This window comes from Hemibagrus wyckioides, linkage group LG23 (assembly GCF_019097595.1).
Source record: "Hemibagrus wyckioides isolate EC202008001 linkage group LG23, SWU_Hwy_1.0, whole genome shotgun sequence".
Lineage (NCBI taxonomy): Eukaryota > Metazoa > Chordata > Actinopteri > Siluriformes > Bagridae > Hemibagrus > Hemibagrus wyckioides.
Genome location: NC_080732.1, coordinates 5,170,065 through 5,190,945, shown reverse-complemented (window position 1 = coordinate 5,190,945; position 20,881 = coordinate 5,170,065). Strand labels below are relative to the sequence as shown.

At 36.4% G+C, this 20,881-nt stretch overlaps 2 protein-coding genes across 2 annotated transcripts in view; both read right to left on the bottom strand.

Moving 5' to 3' along the window:
• Nucleotides 1-6,891, bottom strand: part of LOC131343920 (contactin-associated protein-like 2) — a 144,180-nt gene extending 137,289 nt beyond the window's left edge. The window contains exon 1 of the mRNA XM_058375795.1: nt 6,559-6,891. Within this exon, the coding sequence (XP_058231778.1) occupies nt 6,559-6,655 (97 nt within the window). The 5' untranslated portion in view covers nt 6,656-6,891. The remainder of the gene's footprint in view (nt 1-6,558) is intronic.
• A 7,758-nt stretch (nt 6,892-14,649) lies between these two features.
• Nucleotides 14,650-15,747, bottom strand: LOC131344565 (C-type mannose receptor 2-like). Its single transcript, XM_058376954.1, has 2 exons — nt 15,005-15,747; nt 14,650-14,873 (listed from the first exon to the last, which is right to left on the bottom strand). The coding sequence occupies exon 1, from the start codon at nt 15,742-15,744 to the stop codon at nt 15,013-15,015; it is 732 nt and encodes a 243-aa protein (XP_058232937.1). The 5' UTR covers nt 15,745-15,747; the 3' UTR covers nt 14,650-14,873; nt 15,005-15,012.
• Nucleotides 15,748-20,881: the final 5,134 nt, after the last annotated feature.

Sequence of the window (20,881 nt, the reverse complement as noted above, 5' to 3'; positions counted from 1 at the left end):
TATATATATATATATATATATATATATATATATATATATATATATATATATATATATAGGGGTTGGACAATGAAACTGAAACACTGACCAATTTAGTGTTGGAGGTTTCATGGCTAAATTTGACCAGCCTGGTGGCCAATCTTCATTGACTGCACATTCCACCAGTAAGAGCAGAGTGTGAAGGTTTAATTAGCAGAGTAATAGCACAGTTTTGCTTAAAATATTGCAATGCACACAACATTATGGGTGACATATCAGAGTTCAAAAGAGGACAAATTGTTGGTGCACATCTCACTGGCGCATCTGTGACTAAGATAGCAAGTCTTTGTGATGTATCAAGAGCCACGGTATCCAGGGTAATGTCAGCATACCACCAAGAACTACGAACCACATCCAACAGGAGTAACTGTGGACGCAAGAGGAAGCTGTCTGAAAGGGATGTCCGGGTGCTAACCCGGATTGTATCCAAAAAACATAAAACCACAGCTGCCCAACTCACTGCAGAATTAAATGTGCACCTCAACTCTCCTGTTTCCACCAAAACTGTCCGTCGGGAGCTCCACAGGGTCAATGTACATGGCCGGGCTGCTATAGCCAAACCTTTGGTCACTCGTGCCAAAGCGACAATCTTGGGCTGTGGACAATGTGAAACGTATTGTTCTCTGATGAGTCCACCTTCACTGTCTTTCCCACATCCGGGAGAGTTACGGTGTGGAGAAGCCCCAAAGAAGCGTACCACCCAGACTGTTGCATGCCCAGAGTGAAGCATGGGGGTGGATCAGTGATGGTTTGGGCTGCAATATCATGGCATTCCCTAGGCCCAATACTTGTGCTAGATGGGCGCGTCACTGCCAAGGACTACCGAACCATTCTGGAGGACCATGTGCACCCAATGGTTCAAACATTGTATCCTGAAGGCGGTGCTGTGTATCAGGATGAAAATGCACCAATACACACAGCAAGACTGGTGACAGAGTGGTTTGATGAACATGAAAGTGAAGTTGAACATCTCCCATGGCCTGCACAGTCACCAGATCTAAATATTATTGAGTCGCTTTGGGGTGTTTTGGAAGAGCGAGTCAGGAAACGTTTTCCTCCACCAGCATCACGTAGTGACCTGGCCACTATTCTGCAAGAAGAATGGCTCAAAATCCCTCTGGCCACTGTGCAGGACTTGTATCTGTCATTCCCAAGATGAATTGATGCTGTATTGGCTGCAAAAGGAGGCCCTACAACATACTAATGAATTATTGTGGTCTAAAACCAGGCGTTTCAGTTTCATTGTCAAACCCCTGTATATATATATATATATATATATATATATATATATATATATATATATATATATATATATGCACTATATTGCCAAAAGTATTTGCTCACCCATCCAAATAATCAGAATCAGGTGTTCCAATCACTTCCATGGCCACAGGTGTATAAAATCAAGCACCTAGGCATGCAGACTGTTTTTACAAACATTTGTGAAAGAATGGGTCGCTCTCAGGAGCTCAGTGAATTCCAGTGTGGAACTGTGATAGGATGCCACCTGTGCAACAAATCCAGTCGTGAAATTTCCTCGCTCCTAAATATTCCACAGTCAACTGTCAGCTGTATTATAAGAACGTGGAAGTGTTTGGGAACGACAGCAACTCAGCCACGAAGTGGTAGGCCACGTAAACTGACGGAGCGGGGTCAGCGGATGCTGAGGTGCATAGTGCGAAGAGGTCGCCAACTTTCTGCAGAGTCAATCGCTACAGACCTCCAAACTTCATGTGGCCTTCAGATTAGCTCAAGAACAGTGCGCAGAGAGCTTCATGGAATGGGTTTCCATGGCCGAGCAGCTGCATCCAAGCCATACATCACCAAGTGCAATGCAAAGCGTCGGATGCAGTGGTGTAAAGCACGCCGCCACTGGACTCTAGAGCAGTGGAGACGCGTTCTCTGGAGTGACGAATCGCGCTTCTCCATCTGGCAATCTGATGGACGAGTCTGGGTTTGGCGGTTGCCAGGAGAACGGTACTTGTCTGACTGCATTGTGCCAAGTGTAAAGTTTGGTGGAGGGGGTGTTATGGTGTGGGGTTGTTTTTCAGGAGCTGGGCTTGGCCCCTTAGTTCCAGTGAAAGGAACTCTGAATGCTTCAGCATACCAAGACATTTTGGACAATTCCATGCTCCCAACTTTGTGGGAACAGTTTGGAGCTGGCCCCTTCCTCTTCCAACATGACTGTGCACCAGTGCACAAAGCAAAGTCCATAAAGACATGGAGGACAGAGTCTGGTATGGATGAACTTGACTGGCCTGCACAGAGTCCTGACCTCAACCCGATAGAACACCTTTGGGATGAATTAGAGTGGAGACTGAGAGCCAGGCCTTCTCGTCCAACATCAGTGTGTGACCTCACAAATGCGCTTCCGGAAGAATGGTCAAAAATTCCCATAAACACACTCCTAAACCTTGTGGACAGCCTTCCCAGAAGAGTTGAAGCTGTTATAGCTGCAAAGGGTGGACCGACGTCATATTGAACCCTATGGATTAGGAATGGGATGTCACTTAAGTTCATATGCGAGTCAAGGCAGGTGAGCGAATACTTTTGGCAATATAGTATATATATATATATATATATGCAAACATTGGTAGCTCTTCCAAAAAATCACAGTTTGTTTGTTTTTGTGTTCATTTTTGCAATCGAAAAATCATGAAATCCTGGAGAGACTATATCAGGGGTGTCCACTCTTATCCGCAAAGGGCCGGTGTGGGTGCAGGCTTTCATTCCAACCGAGCAGAAGCCACACTTGAGTCTACTGAAAGCCAAGATCAGTTGATTAGCCAGTTGGGATCAGGTGTAGCTTGTGCTTGGTTGGAATGAAAACCTGCACCCACACCAGCCCTTTCTGGATAAGATTGGACACCCCTGGACTATATTGTGCCTAGTGGTCAAAAATGGGAATTGCAACACATGCTAATGTAGGACAGGAATCATGCTGCAACATGCTTCTTAAAATCTTAAAATCTCAAAAATCGAAAGAAATTGATAGAAGTCACAGAAAGCTTCACAATACTAAGCAAGCCTTTATTTTGGTAGTTACTATATAAAAATATAAACCAAATTGCACGACATTTTAACCTTAATGTTAACCTTGTCAGTATTTCAAATTATATCTATTTTCTGTCCACATCCATCCACCCAGTTTACTGTACATTTTACTATCACTATTCTTCTTATTTCATTCATATTCCATTCTATTGTTATTTTTATTCTATTTCTATTTTATATATTGTATAATGTCTATTTTATATAATATTTTGAATTTTATTCCTATATCCTTTTTATACTTTTTATTTTAGATTCTTCTTTTCTACCAGTGTATTTCTTATCATTTATATTCTAGTTTTACATTTTTATTTAAATTATATTTCTTATATTTTATACTCTAGTTTAACATTTTTATTTCTATCATAGAACCGTCATAAAAAAAACATTTCGCTAGATGCCATACTGTGTATGACTGTGCATGAGAAAAATACAATTTGAATTTGAAAATATAAATAAAAATATACGTAAATATAAAAATATCTAAAAACTTAAACCTATAAAAAATATAAACCTTACAGTTAGAGCGACCTTCAAATGTAGCTGTAATATTATAAAGTACTATAAATAAATCAGCAACTTCCAACCAATCAGAATGAAGCATGCGATAAAAGTCTAAATAACATCCTTCGCATTCATCTATGTTGTTGATGATATGATGGAAACTGCTAACATCTCCAGGGATTCTTCCTGTCCTGAGCATATAGAAGGTAAAAAAATAGGTTGCAGGACAAATGAAGACTACACGATGATGTTTCAGGTTGTCCATCAGAGGAATTATGAAATTGCTTCAAATAAATCACATCGCCTCTGACGAGCCAAAATCCCCTTCTGCTCTGAAGTGACTGAATTGTTCACTGTGTGTGGAGGGATTAATGGATTGCCCTCCTTTTTCTTCTTCTTCTTCTCCAGACCATCATGTCAAAGTAGTATGAGACTGATTAAACCTTCCCTGGAATTGTCTCCAAAAATTCACGAGAAGCAAAAAAAAAAAAAAAGTAGCATAAATGTATACAGGATATTAAATGCTTGGCTGATGAAGAATAAAGGAATAAGTTACAGTGATAAGGATATCACCCGTTCAAGTGTTCACAAGTTCAAGTGGATTTTAATTCAATTCATTGCTCATGCAGCTCTCCTGGAATGAGCAAGGAGAAGAAGTAGAACGGTTGCTGCATAGCCCAACTAAGACAAATGCTGTTATTTTATTCTGTTCTTGCATTCAATTTGTTTTGTTAAATCAGCTGAATACCCAATTTACTCCATATGATTAGCTACATTAATCTGAGTGCTTTAGACCTAATGCTAGGACTTTCAAATCTAAAAGAAGTTCAGAGAGCTTTCTCATTGAAATTCAGACCGATGATCCGGTCCAGCATAGCATCGCTGGCACACGGTATTAAGAAAACATTTGACATAAACTGCCCCTGGAATCTCTCCATTTATCCATCCATCCATCCATCCATGTCTTTTCTGTAACGCTTATCCTACACAGGAAACCTGAAGTCTGAAGTCTATCCCAGGAGGTGAGAATGTGACAATCACACACTCTCATTCAGACAATTTAAAGATATTTAGAGGTGAAAAAAACTTGTATTTTTCACACTATACAACCTCCCTAAAGTTTTTAATTAGATTGACAGTTCTCCTAGTACTGACCTAGTGAACCAGTATCAGGATGTAATAATCAATAAAGACTTCCAAGCACTTCTGTAAGTCGCAATGGATAAGGATGTGTCCCAAATCTAAAAGTAAATCCACTCACAGATAACTTCCATCCATCCATCCATTTTCTATACCAGCTTTATTCCTAATTAGGGTCACGGGGGTCTGCTGGAGCCTATCCCAGCGCACATTGGGAGAAAGGCAGGGGTACACCCTGGACAGGTCACCAGTCCATCGCAGGGCCACATCACAGAGAACTTTTATCATATAAATACAACAATTACAAAGCAGTTGTGTTGAGCATCCACTACAACCGTGTATGCTGTGGTGGGGGGTGTGGTAGATTAGTGGTTAAGGCCTTGGGCTACTGATTGGAAGGTTGTGAGTTTGAAGCCCATGTACACCAAACTGCCACTGCTGGGCCCCTAAGCAAGGCCCTTAACGCTCAATTGTATAAAACTGGATAAATTGTTAGTTGCTTTCTGTCAAATGTAAAGATGTTACAGTAGAAGAATAGTGTATTATAAGCACATTAATATGACCCTGTGATGTGCCTTGATGCCAGAACAACTTTCAGAGCTGCTGTTATACAAAATGAATCAACTCAAGGTTTGTGCACCTTAAAGAACTAGCTAGCTTTCTTGGGAGTTTAATAATAAACAAACATACTAGTTAAAGTTCTTTGTACCTGTGTATGTGTATTTCTGTTTTCTGATTGCACTTGTCTCAAGCTGTTGGGTGTTTGCACTTGTGTACTGTTGTGTGTCAGGGTGAAACGAAATTTCATAAAGATACATAGAGGAATGACAATATCCACTTAGCTTGATTTTTTTTGAAGAACGTTTGTAGCTATCACAAAGTCCAACAACACCAAGATTGCATGTGGTCATTTTTTTTTTGCTTGTGATATGACTACATAAAACGACACACTAACCATCATTGTGGCCAGTGTCTGAGATTTTTTTTTATTAAAACCTTGCAAGATTTTAATAAAAGATGAGATGATGAAAGCAACCAATACTGTAGGAGGAGGGAACAGGATAGTGGATGAAACTCACTAGACAGCTACAAATATAGCAGCAGCGATGGCAAAACGTGACTGAAACATGCTAAAGGATAGAAAAAAAATATCCTTATTATTTCAAGCTGACTTTATAGAAGGTTTCTGCTTATGCAAAAAAAAAAAAAAAAAGCCCAGATGCCAAAAACAGAAACATAATTATGTAGGATTATCGGACATTTCAGACACGTTATTAAGCAATTTGTACAGTGTTACAAGTGATAAATGATATTTAAAAAAAAAAAAAAAAGCAGCTGTAATTGTATAGTCTGGATCCAGCTGCAGGCGTTAACTTTTAGGATCAAACTTCTGTTGGGATGATAACTTTTATTTCTGTTTCCTTCACAGTTCTACACAGCCCACATGAAATCAGTGATTGTTAATATACACTGTATTTTCCAGTGTCAGTGGCTTCACGTGCATCAAAATAATATTTAGTAGATGTATAAATCAGCAGACGCTCTCTCCAGACCCTGACACTTTATATATATATCCCATTAGGAATTTTGGTGAGAGTGTATAGTGTTCAGGTGAGTGTGTGTACAGTATCTGTGTATACTTGCAACTGGGAACTGAAAACATTTTTTTCAAATTTTAAGTAAACAGCATAACAAATCTTTTTATTTAAGAAAAAAGAAGACATACCCCCCCCCCACCCCCACACCGAATAGGTTTGACTGCATGCATAACACCTTCTCATACACTCGACATGACTGAAACATGCCCTCAAGGCATCAACTTACGGGTGGATGGAGAAGCAGCGTGAGCACTGATGCTGATGCTGAAGATCCAGAGGAAGCGGATGCATCCCGAGCGCATCATCCTGATCTTCCTGTCCATCCTACAGTCCTGTGCTTTCTCTTTCTCTCTCACTCTCTCTCACACACACACGCATACACACACACACACACACACACACACACTCACACACAAACGCACAGAGTTCTTTCTGCTGCTCACCGATGCAGAAAGCAGCTTACACAAAAGGAAAGAAAACGTGCAGCGCATCGAGAGCTTAAGCCATGTCGGGATGGAGAAGTGTCAGCATTCTGCTGCCTCCTGAACTTACACCGACTCTCATCTCCTCACAGCTGCAGGGTTATAAGTACAGCCACCCCCCCCTCCATTCTCATTTGCGTTGGTACTGTCCGGAAAACAGTTAAAGCAACACTAGGCTTTTGTTGTTGTTGCTGGGTTTTTTTGTTTTGTTTTGTTTGTCTTTTCATGAAATTCTTTTTCTTTCTTTCTTTCTTTCTTTCTTTCTTTCTTTCTTTCTTTCTTTCTTTCTTTCTTTTTCTTTTAATGTTTTTATTTAATTATTAGATATTAATTATTTATGAAAGAATTATTGATTGTCATTCATTTTCAAAAGTATTTATTAATTAATTGAATTTTCTTTCTTTCTTTCTTTCTTTCTTTCTTTCTTTCTTTCTTTCTTTCTTTCTTAATTGATTATTAAAGATTAAATATTATGGATTAATGCCTTTCTTTTTTTTGAATGAAATTCTTTCTTTCTTTCTTTCTTTCTTTCTTTCTTTCTTTCTTTCTTTCTTATCCTTTAATTTTTTTTCTTTAATTATTGGTTATTTATTTATTTATTCATTAATTCTGAAAGAATTATTGATTGTCATTCTTTTTTCATACATTTATTGATAAATTGTATTTTTTTCTTTCTTTCTTTCTTTCTTTCTTTCTTTCTTTCTTTCTTTCTTTCTTTCTTTAATGTTTTTATTTAATTATTATTTATTAATTATTTATGAAAGTATTGATTGTCATTCTTTTTTCATTCATTTTCAAAAGTATTTATTAATTAATTGGATTTTCTTTCTTTCTTTCTTGAGTATTAAATTCTTGAATTTATTTTTAAAAAGTAAAGATTATGGATCGACGGCTTTCTTTTTTCATTAAAATTCTTTCTCTTTTCTTTCTTTCTTTCTTTCTTTCTTTCTTTCTTTCTTTCTTTCTTTCTTTCTTTCTTTCTTTCTTTCTTTCTTTCTTTCTTATTTCTTTCAAACAATTGATCTCCACTAAAGAATATGCAAATGACACCATGTGAATAATACACTCAATGTCCACTTTAATAGGAACACTTCACCTGTCACCCAAGAGCAAGGATCTCAGGCTTTCCTGGACACAAACTAACTCAACTGGACAGTTCAAGACTGGAAAAATAAAAATGGAATGGAATTCCAATGGAAAAATGGAATCTTCTCTTATTTAAACTTCCTGTTTTGGTGAGTCTGTGTCCATGATAGCCTCAGATTTCTGTTCTTGGCTGAGAGGTGTGGAAACTCTGTGTTGTTTATCCACCTCAAGGTTTGATGATGTTTTGTGCATGCTGAGATGCTTTTCTGATCGATTATAAAGAATCGATCTTTAGTTTGCAGAATAAAAGTAAACAAATTATTTAGGTGTGTTGTGTCTGAAATGTCAGTTCCTCGATTTATTTGTTTAGAGAACATTTGTTTAAAAGCAATATCATATAATATGTGATTAGCTACAGCGCTCAGCTTGAATCACAGCCATACTGCTGTTCAGTGGATCTGCACTCTTGCTTAAATGTAAGATTTATCTTGTCCTTTGGTTGTCCTCTACATATCTAAAAAAAGAAGTAAAAAATGTTCTTAACAGTGCTTAAGCAGTATTTTCCATGCGTGTTCTACACAGAATGATCTTGAACTCTGCTCTGCGCTGCATGGAAATGAGATGAATTTAAATAAAAGCCCTGTTCTATACTGAGGGCAGCTCTGAAGCTATAAACATCACATTTTGCGGTGAAGAAATTGCTGATGTCAGCGTTTCTCAATGCTCAACAGAGTCACTCTTTGACCCGCAAACTGTTCGATTTTCTCTAAGAAAGAAATGATGGTTTTTCTTCCTACATTGAGAGATTATTATAATTCAGAATGAACAGAGCGGAATTTCTCACTCTTCAACTGTTCACATGAAGCTTTTAGTGAAAGAGCAGCTCATGTTCCAGTCTTTCTTTCTTTCTTTCTTTCTTTCTCAAATTAGTTATTTTTTCTTTCTTTCTTTCTTTCTTTCTTTCTTTCTTTCTTTCTTTCTTTCTTTCTTTCTTTCTTCTTTCTCAAATTCTTTCTTTCTTTCTCAAATTATTTATTTCCTTCCTTCTTTCCTTCCTTCCTTCTTTTTCTTTCACAAATTAGTTATTTTCTTTCTTTCTTTCTCAAATTATTTATTTCCTTCCTTTCTTTCTTCATTATTGATTACTGAATTATTGCATAAATTATGAAAGGATTGTTGATTTTCTCTATTTTACATTCTAATTTAATTATTTATTGCTTTCTTTTTTTCTTTATTTCTCAAGTTAATTATTTTTTTCCTCTCTTTCTTCATTTCTTTATTTATTTCTTTATTTATTTTTCTTTCTCAAATTATTTATTTTCTTCCTTTCTTTCTTTCTTTCTTTCTTTCTTTCTTTCTTTCTTTCTTTCTTTCTCAAATTAGTTCTTTCTTTCTTTCTTTCTTTCTTTCTTTCACAAATTAGTTATTAGAATTTTTCTTTCTCAAATTAATTATTTTCTTTCTCCCTTTCTTTGTTTCTCCCTTTCTCTTTCTTTCTTGAATTATTTTTCTTCCTTCCTTTCCTTCTTTTTCTTTCACAAATTAGTTATTTTCTTTCTTTCTTTCTTTCTTTCACAAATTAGTTATTTTCTTTCTTTCTTTTTTAATTATTGATTACTGAATTATTGCATAAATTATGAAAGGATTGTTGATTTTTCTATATTACTTTTACATTCTAATTTAATTATTTACTGCTTTCTTTTCTTCCTTCCTTCCTTCCTTCCTTCCTTCCTTCCTCCCTTTTCTCAGATTAGTTTTTTCTTTCTTTCTTTCTTTTTTAATTATTGATTACTGAATTATTGCATAAATTATGAAAGGATTGTTGATTTTTCTATATTACTTTTACATTCTAATTTAATTATTTACTGCTTTCTTTTCTTCCTTCCTTCCTTCCTCCCTTTTCTCAGATTAGTTTTTTCTTTCTTTCTTTCTTTCCTTCTTTCTTTCTTTCTTTCTTTCTCTCTCAAATTATTCATTTTCTTCCTTCCTTCCTTCCTTCCTTCCTTCCTTCTTTCCTTCCTTTCTTTCTTTCTTTCTTTCTTTCTTTTTTTCACAAAAATTAGTTATTTTCTTTCTCCCTTTTTCTTTCCTTCCTTCTTTCTTTTTTCTCCCTTTCTTTCTTTCTCCTTTTCTTTCTTTCTTTCTTTCTTTCTTCCTCAAATTAATTATTTTCTTTGTTTCTTTCTTTCTTAAATTATTTATTTTCTTCCTTCCTTTCCTTCTTTTTCTTTCACAAATTAGTTACTTTCTTTCTTTTATCAGATTAGTAATTTTCTTTCTCCCTTTCTTTCTTGCACAAATTAGTTATTTTCTTTCTTTCTTTCTTTCTAATTATTGATTACTGAATTATTGCATAAATTATGAAAGGATTGTTGATTTTCTCTATTACTTTTACATTCTAATTTAATTATTTACTGCTTTCTTTTCTTTACTTTTCTTTCTTTCTTTCTTTCTTTCTTTCTTTCTTTCTTTCTTTCTTTCTTTCTTTCTTTCTTTCTTTCTTTCTTTCACAAATTAGTTATTTTCTTTCTCCGTTTCTTTCCTTACTTCTTTCTTTTTTTCTCCCTTTCTTTCTCCTTTTCTTTCTTTCTTCTTTCTCAAATAATTTTCTTTCTTTCTCAAATTCTTTCTTCTTTCTTTCTTTCTTTCTTTCTTTCTTTCTTTATTTCTCAAATTAATTATTTTCTTTCTCCCTTTCTTTGTTTCTTTCTTTCTCTTTTTCTTTCTCAAATTATTTACTTCCTTCCTTCCTTCCCTTCTTTTTCTTTCACAAATTAGTTATTTTCTTTCTTTCTTTCTTTCTTTCTTTCTTTCTTTCTTTCTCAAATTATTTATTTTCTTCCTTCCATCCTTACTTTCTTTTTCACAAATTAGTTATTTTCTTTCTTTCTTTCTTTCTTTCTTTCTTTCTTTCTTTCTTTCTTTCTCAAATTATTTATTTTCTTCCTTTCTTCCTTCCTTCCTTCCTTCCTTCCTTCCTTTCTTCCTTCCTTTCTTTTTCTCAGATTAGTTATGTTCTTTCTTTCTTTCTTTCTTTCTTTCTTTCTTTCTTTCTTTCTTTCTTTCTTTCTTTCTTCCTTCCTTTCTTTCACAAATTAGTTATTTTTCTTTCTCCCTTTCTTTCTTTCTTCCTTTCTTTCTTTCACAAATTAGTTATTTTCTTTCTTTCTTTCTTTTTTAATTATTGATTACTCAATTATTGCATAAATTATGAAAGGATTGTTGATTTTCTCTATTACTTTTACATTCTAATTATTTACTGCTTTCTTTTCTTTACTTTTCTTTCTTTCTTTCTTTTTTATTTTTTTTATTTATTTCTCAAGTTAATTATTTTCTTCCTCCCTTTCTTTGTTTCTTTCTTTCTCTTTCTTTTTGTGTGTGTGTGTGTGCAAATGAGTGTGTATGTTTTTGTGTTTGTTGATGTGTGAGTTCGAATATGTGTGTGTGTGTGTGTGTGTGTGTGTGTGACTGTGAATGGGTGTGTTTTTGTGTTTGTTAATGTGTGACTTTAAATGTGTGTGTGTGTGTGTGACTGTGAATGGGTGTGTTTTTGTGTTTGTTAATGTGTGACTTTAAATGTGTGTGTGTGTGTGTGTGACTGTGAATGGGTGTGTTTTTGTGTTTGTTAATGTGTGAGTTGGAATGTGTGTGTGTGTGACTGTGAATGGGTGTGTTTTTGTGTTTGTTAATGTGTGAGTTGGAATGTGTGTGTGTGTGACTGTGAATGGGTGTGTTTTTGTGTTTGTTAATGTGTGAGTTGGAATGTGTGTGTGTGTGACTGTGAATGGGTGTGTTTTTGTGTTTGTTAATGTGTGAGTTGGAATGTGTGTGTGTGTGACTGTGAATGGGTGTGTTTTTGTGTTTGTTAATGTGTGAGTTCGAGTGTGTGTGTGTGTGTGTGACTGTGAATGGCTGTGTTTTTGTGTTTGTTAATGTGTGAGTTTGAATGTGTGAGTTTGATTGTGTGTGTGTGTGTGTGTGTGTGACTGTGAATGGGTGTGTTTTTGTGTTTGTTTATGTGTGACTTTAAATGTGTGTGTGTGTGTGTGTGTGTGACTGTGAATGGGTGTGTTTTTGTGTTTGTTAATGTGTGACTTTAAATGTGTGTGTGTGTGTGTGTGTGAGACTTTAAATGTGTGTGTGTGTGTTTATGTGTGACTTTAAATGTGTGTGTGTGTGTGTGTGTGTGACTGTGAATGGGTGTGTTTTTGTGTTTGTTAATGTGTGAGTTCGAATGTGTGTGTGTGTGTGTGTGTGTGACTGTGAATGGGTGTGTTTTTGTGTTTGTTAATGTGTGAGTTCGAGTGTGTGTGTGTGTGTGACTGTGAATGGCTGTGTTTTTGTGTTTGTTTATGTGTGACTTTAAATGTGTGTGTGTGTGTGTGTGACTGTGAATGGCTGTGTTTTTGTGTTTGTTAATGTGTGACTTTAAATGTGTGTGTGTGTGTGTGTGTGTGTGACTGTGAATGGGTGTGTTTTTGTGTTTGTTTATGTGTGACTTTAAATGTGTGTGTGTGTGTGTTTATGTGTGACTGTGAATGGGTGTGTTTTTGTGTTTGTTTATGTGTGAGTTCGAATGTGTGTGTGTGTTTGTTTGTTTATGTGTGACTTTAAATGTGTGACTTTAAATGTGTGACTTTAATGGTGACTGTGTAGGTGTGTGTGTGTATGTGTGTGTGTGTGAGTGACTGTGTAGGTGTGTGTGTGTATGTGTGTGTGTGTGAGTGACTGTGTAGGTGTGTGTGTGTGTGTGAGTGTGTGTGTGTGTGTGTAGGTGTGTGTGTGTGTGAGTGACTGTGTAGGTGTGTGTGTCAATGTGTGTGTGTGTGTGTAGGTGTGTGTGTGTGTGTGTGAGTGACTGTGTAGGTGTGTGTGAGTGTGTGTGTGTGTGTGTAGGTAGGTGTGTGTGTGTGTGTGAGTGACTGTGTAGGTGTGTGTGTGTGTGTGAGTGTGTGTGTGTGTGTAGGTGTATGTGTGTGTGTGTGAGTGACTGTGTAGGTGTGTGTGTGTGTGTGTGTGAGTGTGTGTGTGTGTGTAGGTGTGTGTGTGTGTGAGTGTGTGTGTGTGTAGGTGTGTGTGTGTGTGTGTGTGAGTGACTGTGTAGGTGTGTGTGTGTGTGAGTGACTGTGTAGGTGTGTGTGTGTGTGTGTGTGTGACTGTGTAGGTGTGTGTGTGTGTGTGTGTGTGTGAGTGACTGTGTAGGTGTGTGTGTGTGTGTGTGTGTGTATGTGTGTGTGTGTGAGTGACTGTGTAGGTGTGTGTGTGTGTGTGTGTGACTGTATAGGTGTGTGTCTTTAAGTGAGAAACTTATTCCCTCAAGCTCACTTTTGTAGAGTATGTCTGATTGAGCCAGGAGCACACTGATTAAGCACATAACCAGAATATTAATCATTTTATTTCATTTGCCAGAAAAAAACAAGAAACATCTAAAACAAACTTGGGAAGATTTCTAACGAGTGGATAACAGCGATCCAAATAAACCAGGCTGTAATTAAAGCTAAGAAGACTTGCCCAACCCCAAGCTCTATTCCCACTCTAATCCCATTCTTTCAATCTAGTTGCTAAAACACTGCATTCAACGTTCACAGCTAACAATACAAACTCCATTATATGAACCTGAACGTTTGGTCTGGTCCGAGTGCCTTGGAGACAATTACAAGGCTTGCTCGTGTCCTTGAGCCTTGAGTCTTGCCTGACATATGGAACTTGTTAAACACGGGTATGTGCATTGTCTTTTGTCTAAAAAAAAATTTTCTGCTAGCTTGGGTTTATTACACGACTTCTACACAGTACAGTGTAAATGAAATGCTTTATCAGATATATAAAGTGTCAGTAGGAAAAGCTTTGCAGCTCAGAAGCAGTAACATGAGAACTTCACTGTGTGTAATTTGTGTGTCATATCAGTGACATCTTATTAGAGATATGAGGAATGAACAGGAGCTGATATCTTTGGGCTATAACTGGGTTACGCTGTAGGATTTTCAGACTGATATTGCAGACGCAGAGGAAAAAAATGTTTTGGCAACTCTGCGGATGGGGGTTTTGATTCCTGTCTCTACACTTCAGGGATTTTTTTCTGGGTACTCCGCTTTACTCCGTCAGTCCAAAGACACGTGCTGTAGACTGATTGGCGTCTCCAAATGTGTGTGTGTGTGTGTGTGTGTGAGAGAGATTGTGTTCTCTGACGGCTTGGCATCCCGTCCAGTGTTTCCCCCACTTTGTACCATGAATCTGGAATATTTTTAGGTCCATTTAGGTTGTAACATCATTGATAGACACAATCCTTTATGAGGCAGATGAGAAGACCTTTAATATAAATATTTGTATACATCTGGATGCTAGATTTGTCACATCTGTACACAAGTCTGACATGGTAAGATCAAGCATAGCTAAAAAATACCTCCTTAAAATAATTTGTCTTTCATTTCATTTATGTTTTGCATTTTACAATGTCCCAAAACCCACACATTTAGGCCTCAGAAATAAATAATAAATAAAGTGTTAAATCATCTTAAATTTAAGTTAATTTTCTACTAGGTGATAGCATTTATTTGTATTTTTCAACAACAACAAAAAAAATGATTACAATTAATGATGTAATTCATTTTTACAGGTCCTGTAAAAAAAAAAGTAATGGTCATCATATCATATATAAATCACAAATAATAAGTTAATAAATAAGATTACATGATGAAATATAATGAAATTAATATGATTTACAGTGTGAAAATAGTTAAGGAAAGATTGGATCATCATAAAAGGCAAACATTTCTAGTGAATTCGTTTAGACTATATTAAACTAAAAATCTAAAGCAGAAATGATTAAATGTGCTTATAGCTTATTTCTAGAGAATGATTATATTAAAGGACAGAGAATATATTAATAATATCCAATGATGTACATCACACTTCACACTCTTTTTCCTTTCTTTTTCCATTTTGTCCTGTTTTTGGTTGCAGTAAAGCGCTACGCCTGTGAGAAATAAAATTTACACTTAAAAGAACATCAAAATGTTGTGGTATTCAATTGTTCTCATCATAAATGGAAACAGTACAAGTCATGTTATTTCTTTTGTTACTGACATTAAGAGAATTGGTAGTTACCCTTTTTGTTAGTAGCAAATGAAGGCCATTTTATCACTGCAGTTTCTGCTCTCCGAAATATAACCATCAGCTTTCAGGGCTCCACAATGGAATGGTCTGATGGGGCATGAGGACATCGAGACCAGGCTCCCCAGAGGTTCCTGGTTCACCCAGAACCATAGACCATTCACGAAGCGTAAGCCTGTCCAGAGACTCGGTGACGGATTAGTCAGGTTCGTTTTCTTGATTGCAATCAGATCATCGTTGGTGCTCAGGCTTACCAGGTCATTATAGTGCGTTCTGCAGTAATTCAGCGCATCTTCCCAGTTCATCATCTCCTGCACCATGATTATCTGAGGAATCCATTTGTAGCAGATGAACGGCAGAGACTTTGAACAATTTTCAACAGCAAACGTAGATTCGTACAAAGTCACACAAAGGTAATTGTTCGAATTCTTCGGCTCACCAGATTTCCAATTCGTAAATTCTACATTGCTTCCATCAGACCACTGGGTAAAGTTAGTCTCCTGCAGGCTCCTGCTCAGGCCGATCCACCTTTGAGCAATATTAGGATTCTCGCTAATATTAATTAGATCTGTCTGCGAGTTGATGCTCACCAGGTCCAGAAAATGTTTCCTGCATAATTTCAGAGCGCTGTTCCAATTCAGAGCACTGTTCACAAAAGTGTACCTTTTAGTGAACAGACAAGTAGCTGCTTCTGTTAGAGCTGCAAAGAGCAGGACGGTGTGAACAACCTTCATCTTTTGATGGGATGCGTCTGAGCTATGTTCTGAACAGCGCTGGCATAAAATCACTCATAGGAGGAAACAAAAAAAAAATGCAAAACCAAGATGCACAACTTTGAATAATGTTCTCTGGAAATGTCACATGCAAATATTTGGATTTACATTACAATAAACAACATCTGGCACTTTTTCTTGCGTGATACATTTCTTAAAGCCTCGTCTTTAGCGCAAATAGGTTAAAGGCAAAGACTAAACTACAATCGAGCAATAACCCTGCTGGAGTTAGTACAATTGAGTTGGGACAGCAAGAAAAAGAGTACTTCACTTTATTTTTAAGTCTTCAAGCGCTCATTTAAGCGGCTTAGTGAAGAGTCACAAAAGACTCATGACAGGAAGTTCATTCAACCTTCTAATACCAGGGCACTGATTGTGATTCTTCAAACAAACAGATCAAATCTCAGAAGCAATCAACACTTTCTGACCAATCAGATTTGAGAATCCTATAGCTAATCTAATATAATAAAACATCCCTTCCTAATACTACCTCCTTCCTTATAGGAAGATAAAAACACATCTTAAACATCCATTGCAAAATGCTTAAAATGTCATGTGATTATTTTATTATTGTTTTATTTATTATTTTATTAATGCCATTATTTCTTTTATTATTATTTTTCTCTATGCATATGTTCATAGCATGAACACATCCAAGTTTACTGAAAGAGATTATTTCTTGAAGAAAGCAGACCCAACATTTCCTTGAGTTACTGTAAGACTCTACAGCTGTATCATTCGGACAGCTTGCTTCTGTGCAGTGGTGGACCGTCAGGGCCAGCAAGGCCATCTCTGCTGGCCTAAACAGCAGTGATCTGAATCACTAACTTGCATTTTAATATATTTAATATAGTTTTCCACAAATGTGTATTAAATTATTCCCAATTTTCTCTTGGTTGTGCTGCTTCCAGTAGTGTATATTTATGATGAGTATTTATCCAATCAAATTTCATCCAGTGGCTGACATCATGTGTTGCCAGGGTGAAAGAAACCTGCCTTAAGGCCTTCAGAATCAATAGTGCAGGCGCCCGGAGCTTAAAATAAGTGGCAATGAAATTGTTACATTAACCAATCAGATTTCGAGTTGGCATCACTGGGGCCATCTAGCAGGCGTACGATTACGTCAGCAATTTCCCGTCCTTTGATTGGATAATTGGAGTAGTCAGAGGCAGCGAACCGCGTCTCATTTCGGATGCTGCGTCCTCTGGAGATTGCAGTTTGCTGCATACGGCATCAAGAATGTCTTTTTTGAGAAAAGTAACCGTAATAAAATTGACTGTTCCTTGTGAGGTATGAAATACTGTAGCCTAATTTCTTTTTTACTTTGTTATTTAACGGTTGATTAGTATCTATTGCCATGGTGTCCAGAGGCTATTATAGATTTTCATTTAAGTGGGGCTCAGCCCCCAATGAGGGTATAGTAGTAAAAAATAAATAAATGAATGAATAAAATAAGTAAAGGTTTGACTAACAGGGTAGGATGGTAAACACATTGCAGCATTCCACTGTATTGCATAGATTTGTATAACATTTGAGTACTGAACAAGCCAAATACGAGTCTTCCTGATCACACACACACACTTGTCCTCTGATCCTCGCTCTGTGACGCCACGGTCTGTGGATTGAAGAACACGCTGAAAGACGGGGAGGAGCCGAAGTCTGTCGCCGATTTTATATGAAATTTAAAGGGGACTGAGGCGATCACCAATTTGTGTAGAGTTTATGGAGAATCACAGAATTTTAGGAGGGCTAAGTAGAAAATGGCCTAGCGACGCCCATGGTGGCGTCATAATGATGGTATAGAGGTGGATTAATTCAGGAAGGACACCAGTGAAGGCCTAGGTGTGAAATGCACGCTTCTGTGTAATGTGATTGTACACATTCATATATTCAACATCTCTTACCACTAAACTCTCAGCTAAAACGAACTAAACTGACGTAGTTGGATGACGTGAGATGAGGCGAGGTGAAGTGTAGCCTTTAAGCAAATATACCTCCGAGACATTATTTGCATGAATTAGCATCATTCTTAGCTTTGTCTTAATTCCCAATTTCCAAAAGCTATAGTTTACTATAGTTATTGAATGAGACATAAAGTTTAACCAAACTTGCCTCATGAATGTTCTTCAGCATCAAACATAGTTAAAAATGCTTAAATAGTAATGGTATCAATGACCCTTTGTAACTCTCCTATTATGACCTCCATTCAAATTTGACCCTATTCAGTGTCTGTAAATACATGTTTGGCTTTTTTTTTTCTTAATATTTTATGACTTTTCCTACTTTAATGGGGTCAACCAGGTAAACATGAAATTATTGTGATAATATGTTCCCATGTTTCAGGTCAATTAGTGACATTTTACAGTGATTTGTAATTTTTTCTAATAGAAATTCTGGGTGTTTAGGAGAATGGGGTGGGTTGGGCTTATATTTTAATTAGAAAAGTTATTTATGTATTCAACAATAAACAAAAAAATAGTTAAAAATTATATTCTGGAGGTTTAAATTGCTGGCGTCAAACTGACCCCAAGGGCAAAACATTTTTTTGTAAAATTGAGGATAACAGGAGGGTTAATGTCATGTGATCCTTTAGCATAGCCAATCACCAAATAGTATTTGGTTTACCCAAGCTGCATTTCTAGCAATTCAACTTTCAATTTAATTGAGATTTTTTCAGCTTAACAATTTGTATTGCCAAAGTATTGTATAAACCGGTTTGTAATTGCTAGATTAAATAGATTGAGAGTGGTCAATTCACATAGTATTAACGTAAACCGGTTACATTGTGAAATCAAACTGTCTAACTATAGTATTAAATTTAGACAATTAAACCATAATGGAAGAATGATGCAATGGTAATGGGTTTGTTGCAAAAGTGTTTGGTTTTATTTACAGTTTTTGAAAATACACACTTAAATCATGTTCATCATCATGTTGTGTTAATATAAATCAGTTCAATCATGTGAATTTCTAGAGTTTGGGGGTGGGGAAGCTCAAACAAAACAAATAAAGTCTAGGCATTAAGCATGAAAAAATTCATTATTTAGTGTGTAAAAAGAAACCCTTGATATCAGAGATAGCGTGTCTAAAGAGGTGACATGAGGTGAAATGAAGTGTAGCCTTTCCAGGGAAATATACATCATCGATTTGCTTATCGATAAAATTTCCATCTACATCTCAAAGACGGCAAATAAGACAAAAGTCTAAAACAAACCCAAAAAATGAAAAGAGAAACATTTTTCTTCTATTTTATTTCATTTTATTTTTCATTTTCTGCTATAGTAATGGTGTCTGTTGTAAAACACCAGCATGTTGGCTTTGATTCTCAGCTCAGGTGTGAGCTTAGTGTATGACTTTATTTACAGATTTGAAACTACACACTAAAATCCACTTTGGATATACAAAAATAATCTATGTTAATGTTACACAATTCAATCACATGGAACTAATGTACACATTTCAGTTAACTAAATTCAACAAGCTTTTTTCAGTGTGCATGATATCAGCCTATGACTTCTTCTTTGTCGGTCCACCTGGATTTTGATTACAGAGACCTTGGGAGAAATAAACTTCACTTAAGAGGATGTCACTATTGTCACTAGACAGTAAAGTAGGATGTTAATATAGGATATTATCAGAAATACCCATAGTATATGTTATATTTTTATATTTCAACTGATATTAGAAGTTGAGTAAATCTTACCCTTTTTAGTAACTGCACAGGAAGTTTAATTTCTCATTGCAGTCTCTGTTCTCCCAGACCTCATCTCCAGCTTTTAGGGCTCCACAGCGGTAAGGTTTCATAGGGCATGACGGCACAGTGGTCAGGTTCCCCAGAGGATCCTTGTTCACCCAGAACCATGAGCCATCCATGAAGCGCAAGCCTGTCCAAACCCGGGAGGTCTTGCTGCTCAAGCTTGCCGATTTAGCTGATGTCAGATCGTTGTCGGTGGTCACACTTATCAGGTCAGTGTAGTTTGTTCTGCAGTATTGCAGTGCTTCTTCCCAGGTCATCATCATCTCCACCAAGACCATGTCAGGTACCCATTTGTAGCAGAAAAATGGCATATAGCTTTTACAGTTATTATCAACCAACTCCAAGTTGTTTATACTCACACAGTGAAAAGAGTTCAAGTGATTTGGATATCCAAATCTCCACAAAGGTACTCCTAAAACGCTTCCATCAGACCAAAAAGTATAGATCAATTCAAGTGAACCCTTACTAAGACCAACCCAACCATCTTCAGAAAGATAGCTTTGGGTGTCTCTTTTGAACTTTAAAAGCTCCCATGCTACGTTAACGGTAGAAAGGTCTTCATAATACGTCCTGCAGTAACTCTGTGCATCAGACCAGGTCATGTTTTGACTCACAAAGATGTTTTTTCTCACTAACTCACAAGTGGCTTCTCCTGCCAAAGCCACCAACAGGAGGACAGCATGAACAGCCTTCATCTTTCGATGTGTTATGTTTGAGTGCAGATCTGAACAGAGCTCTTACATATAAATCACTCAAAGGAGCAGTAAACAAATGAATTCAAACCAAGATGCACAGCTTTGAATAATCTTCTGAGGAGAAGAACAATGCAAACATGGTGCTTTGGTTTCTCTTAACAATCATGCTTTTAGGTCTTAGTTCTGCTAAATGTGCCTTCTCCATTTGACCATAAATTAGTAAAAATAAATGATTCAAAGGTGAGCCATTAAATCATTAAACCATTTAGTGAATGAAATGGAACCCTTGATGTCAGAGATAGAGTGTTGAAAGAGGTGAGATGAGGTGAAAGTGAGGCGTAGCCTTTCCAGGCAAATATACGTCGTCAGAGTAATCAGTTTGCTTATTGCACCAAATGTTTTTGCTTTTAAGTGAAATAAAATTGCATCTTCATCACAAATACCACACACAAGCAGAAAGATTAAAACTAGCCCAAAAACATAGGCACTGGAAAAAAAGAGAACATTTTTTTCTGTGCTAATATAAATATAAAGTATGTCTTTTCTTTGCTAATGGAATATTTTACTATAAACACTATCAAGATAAAATGGAACAACTATAACATACGATATAATCCAAAAGTAAACGAAAAAAGTAAAGAAGGGA

What these genes read in the sequence shown, in the direction of transcription:
- LOC131344565 (XM_058376954.1), bottom strand. Translation starts at nt 15,744, where the DNA reads ATGAAGGTTGTTCACACCGTCCTGCTCTTTGCAGCTCTAACAGAAGCA.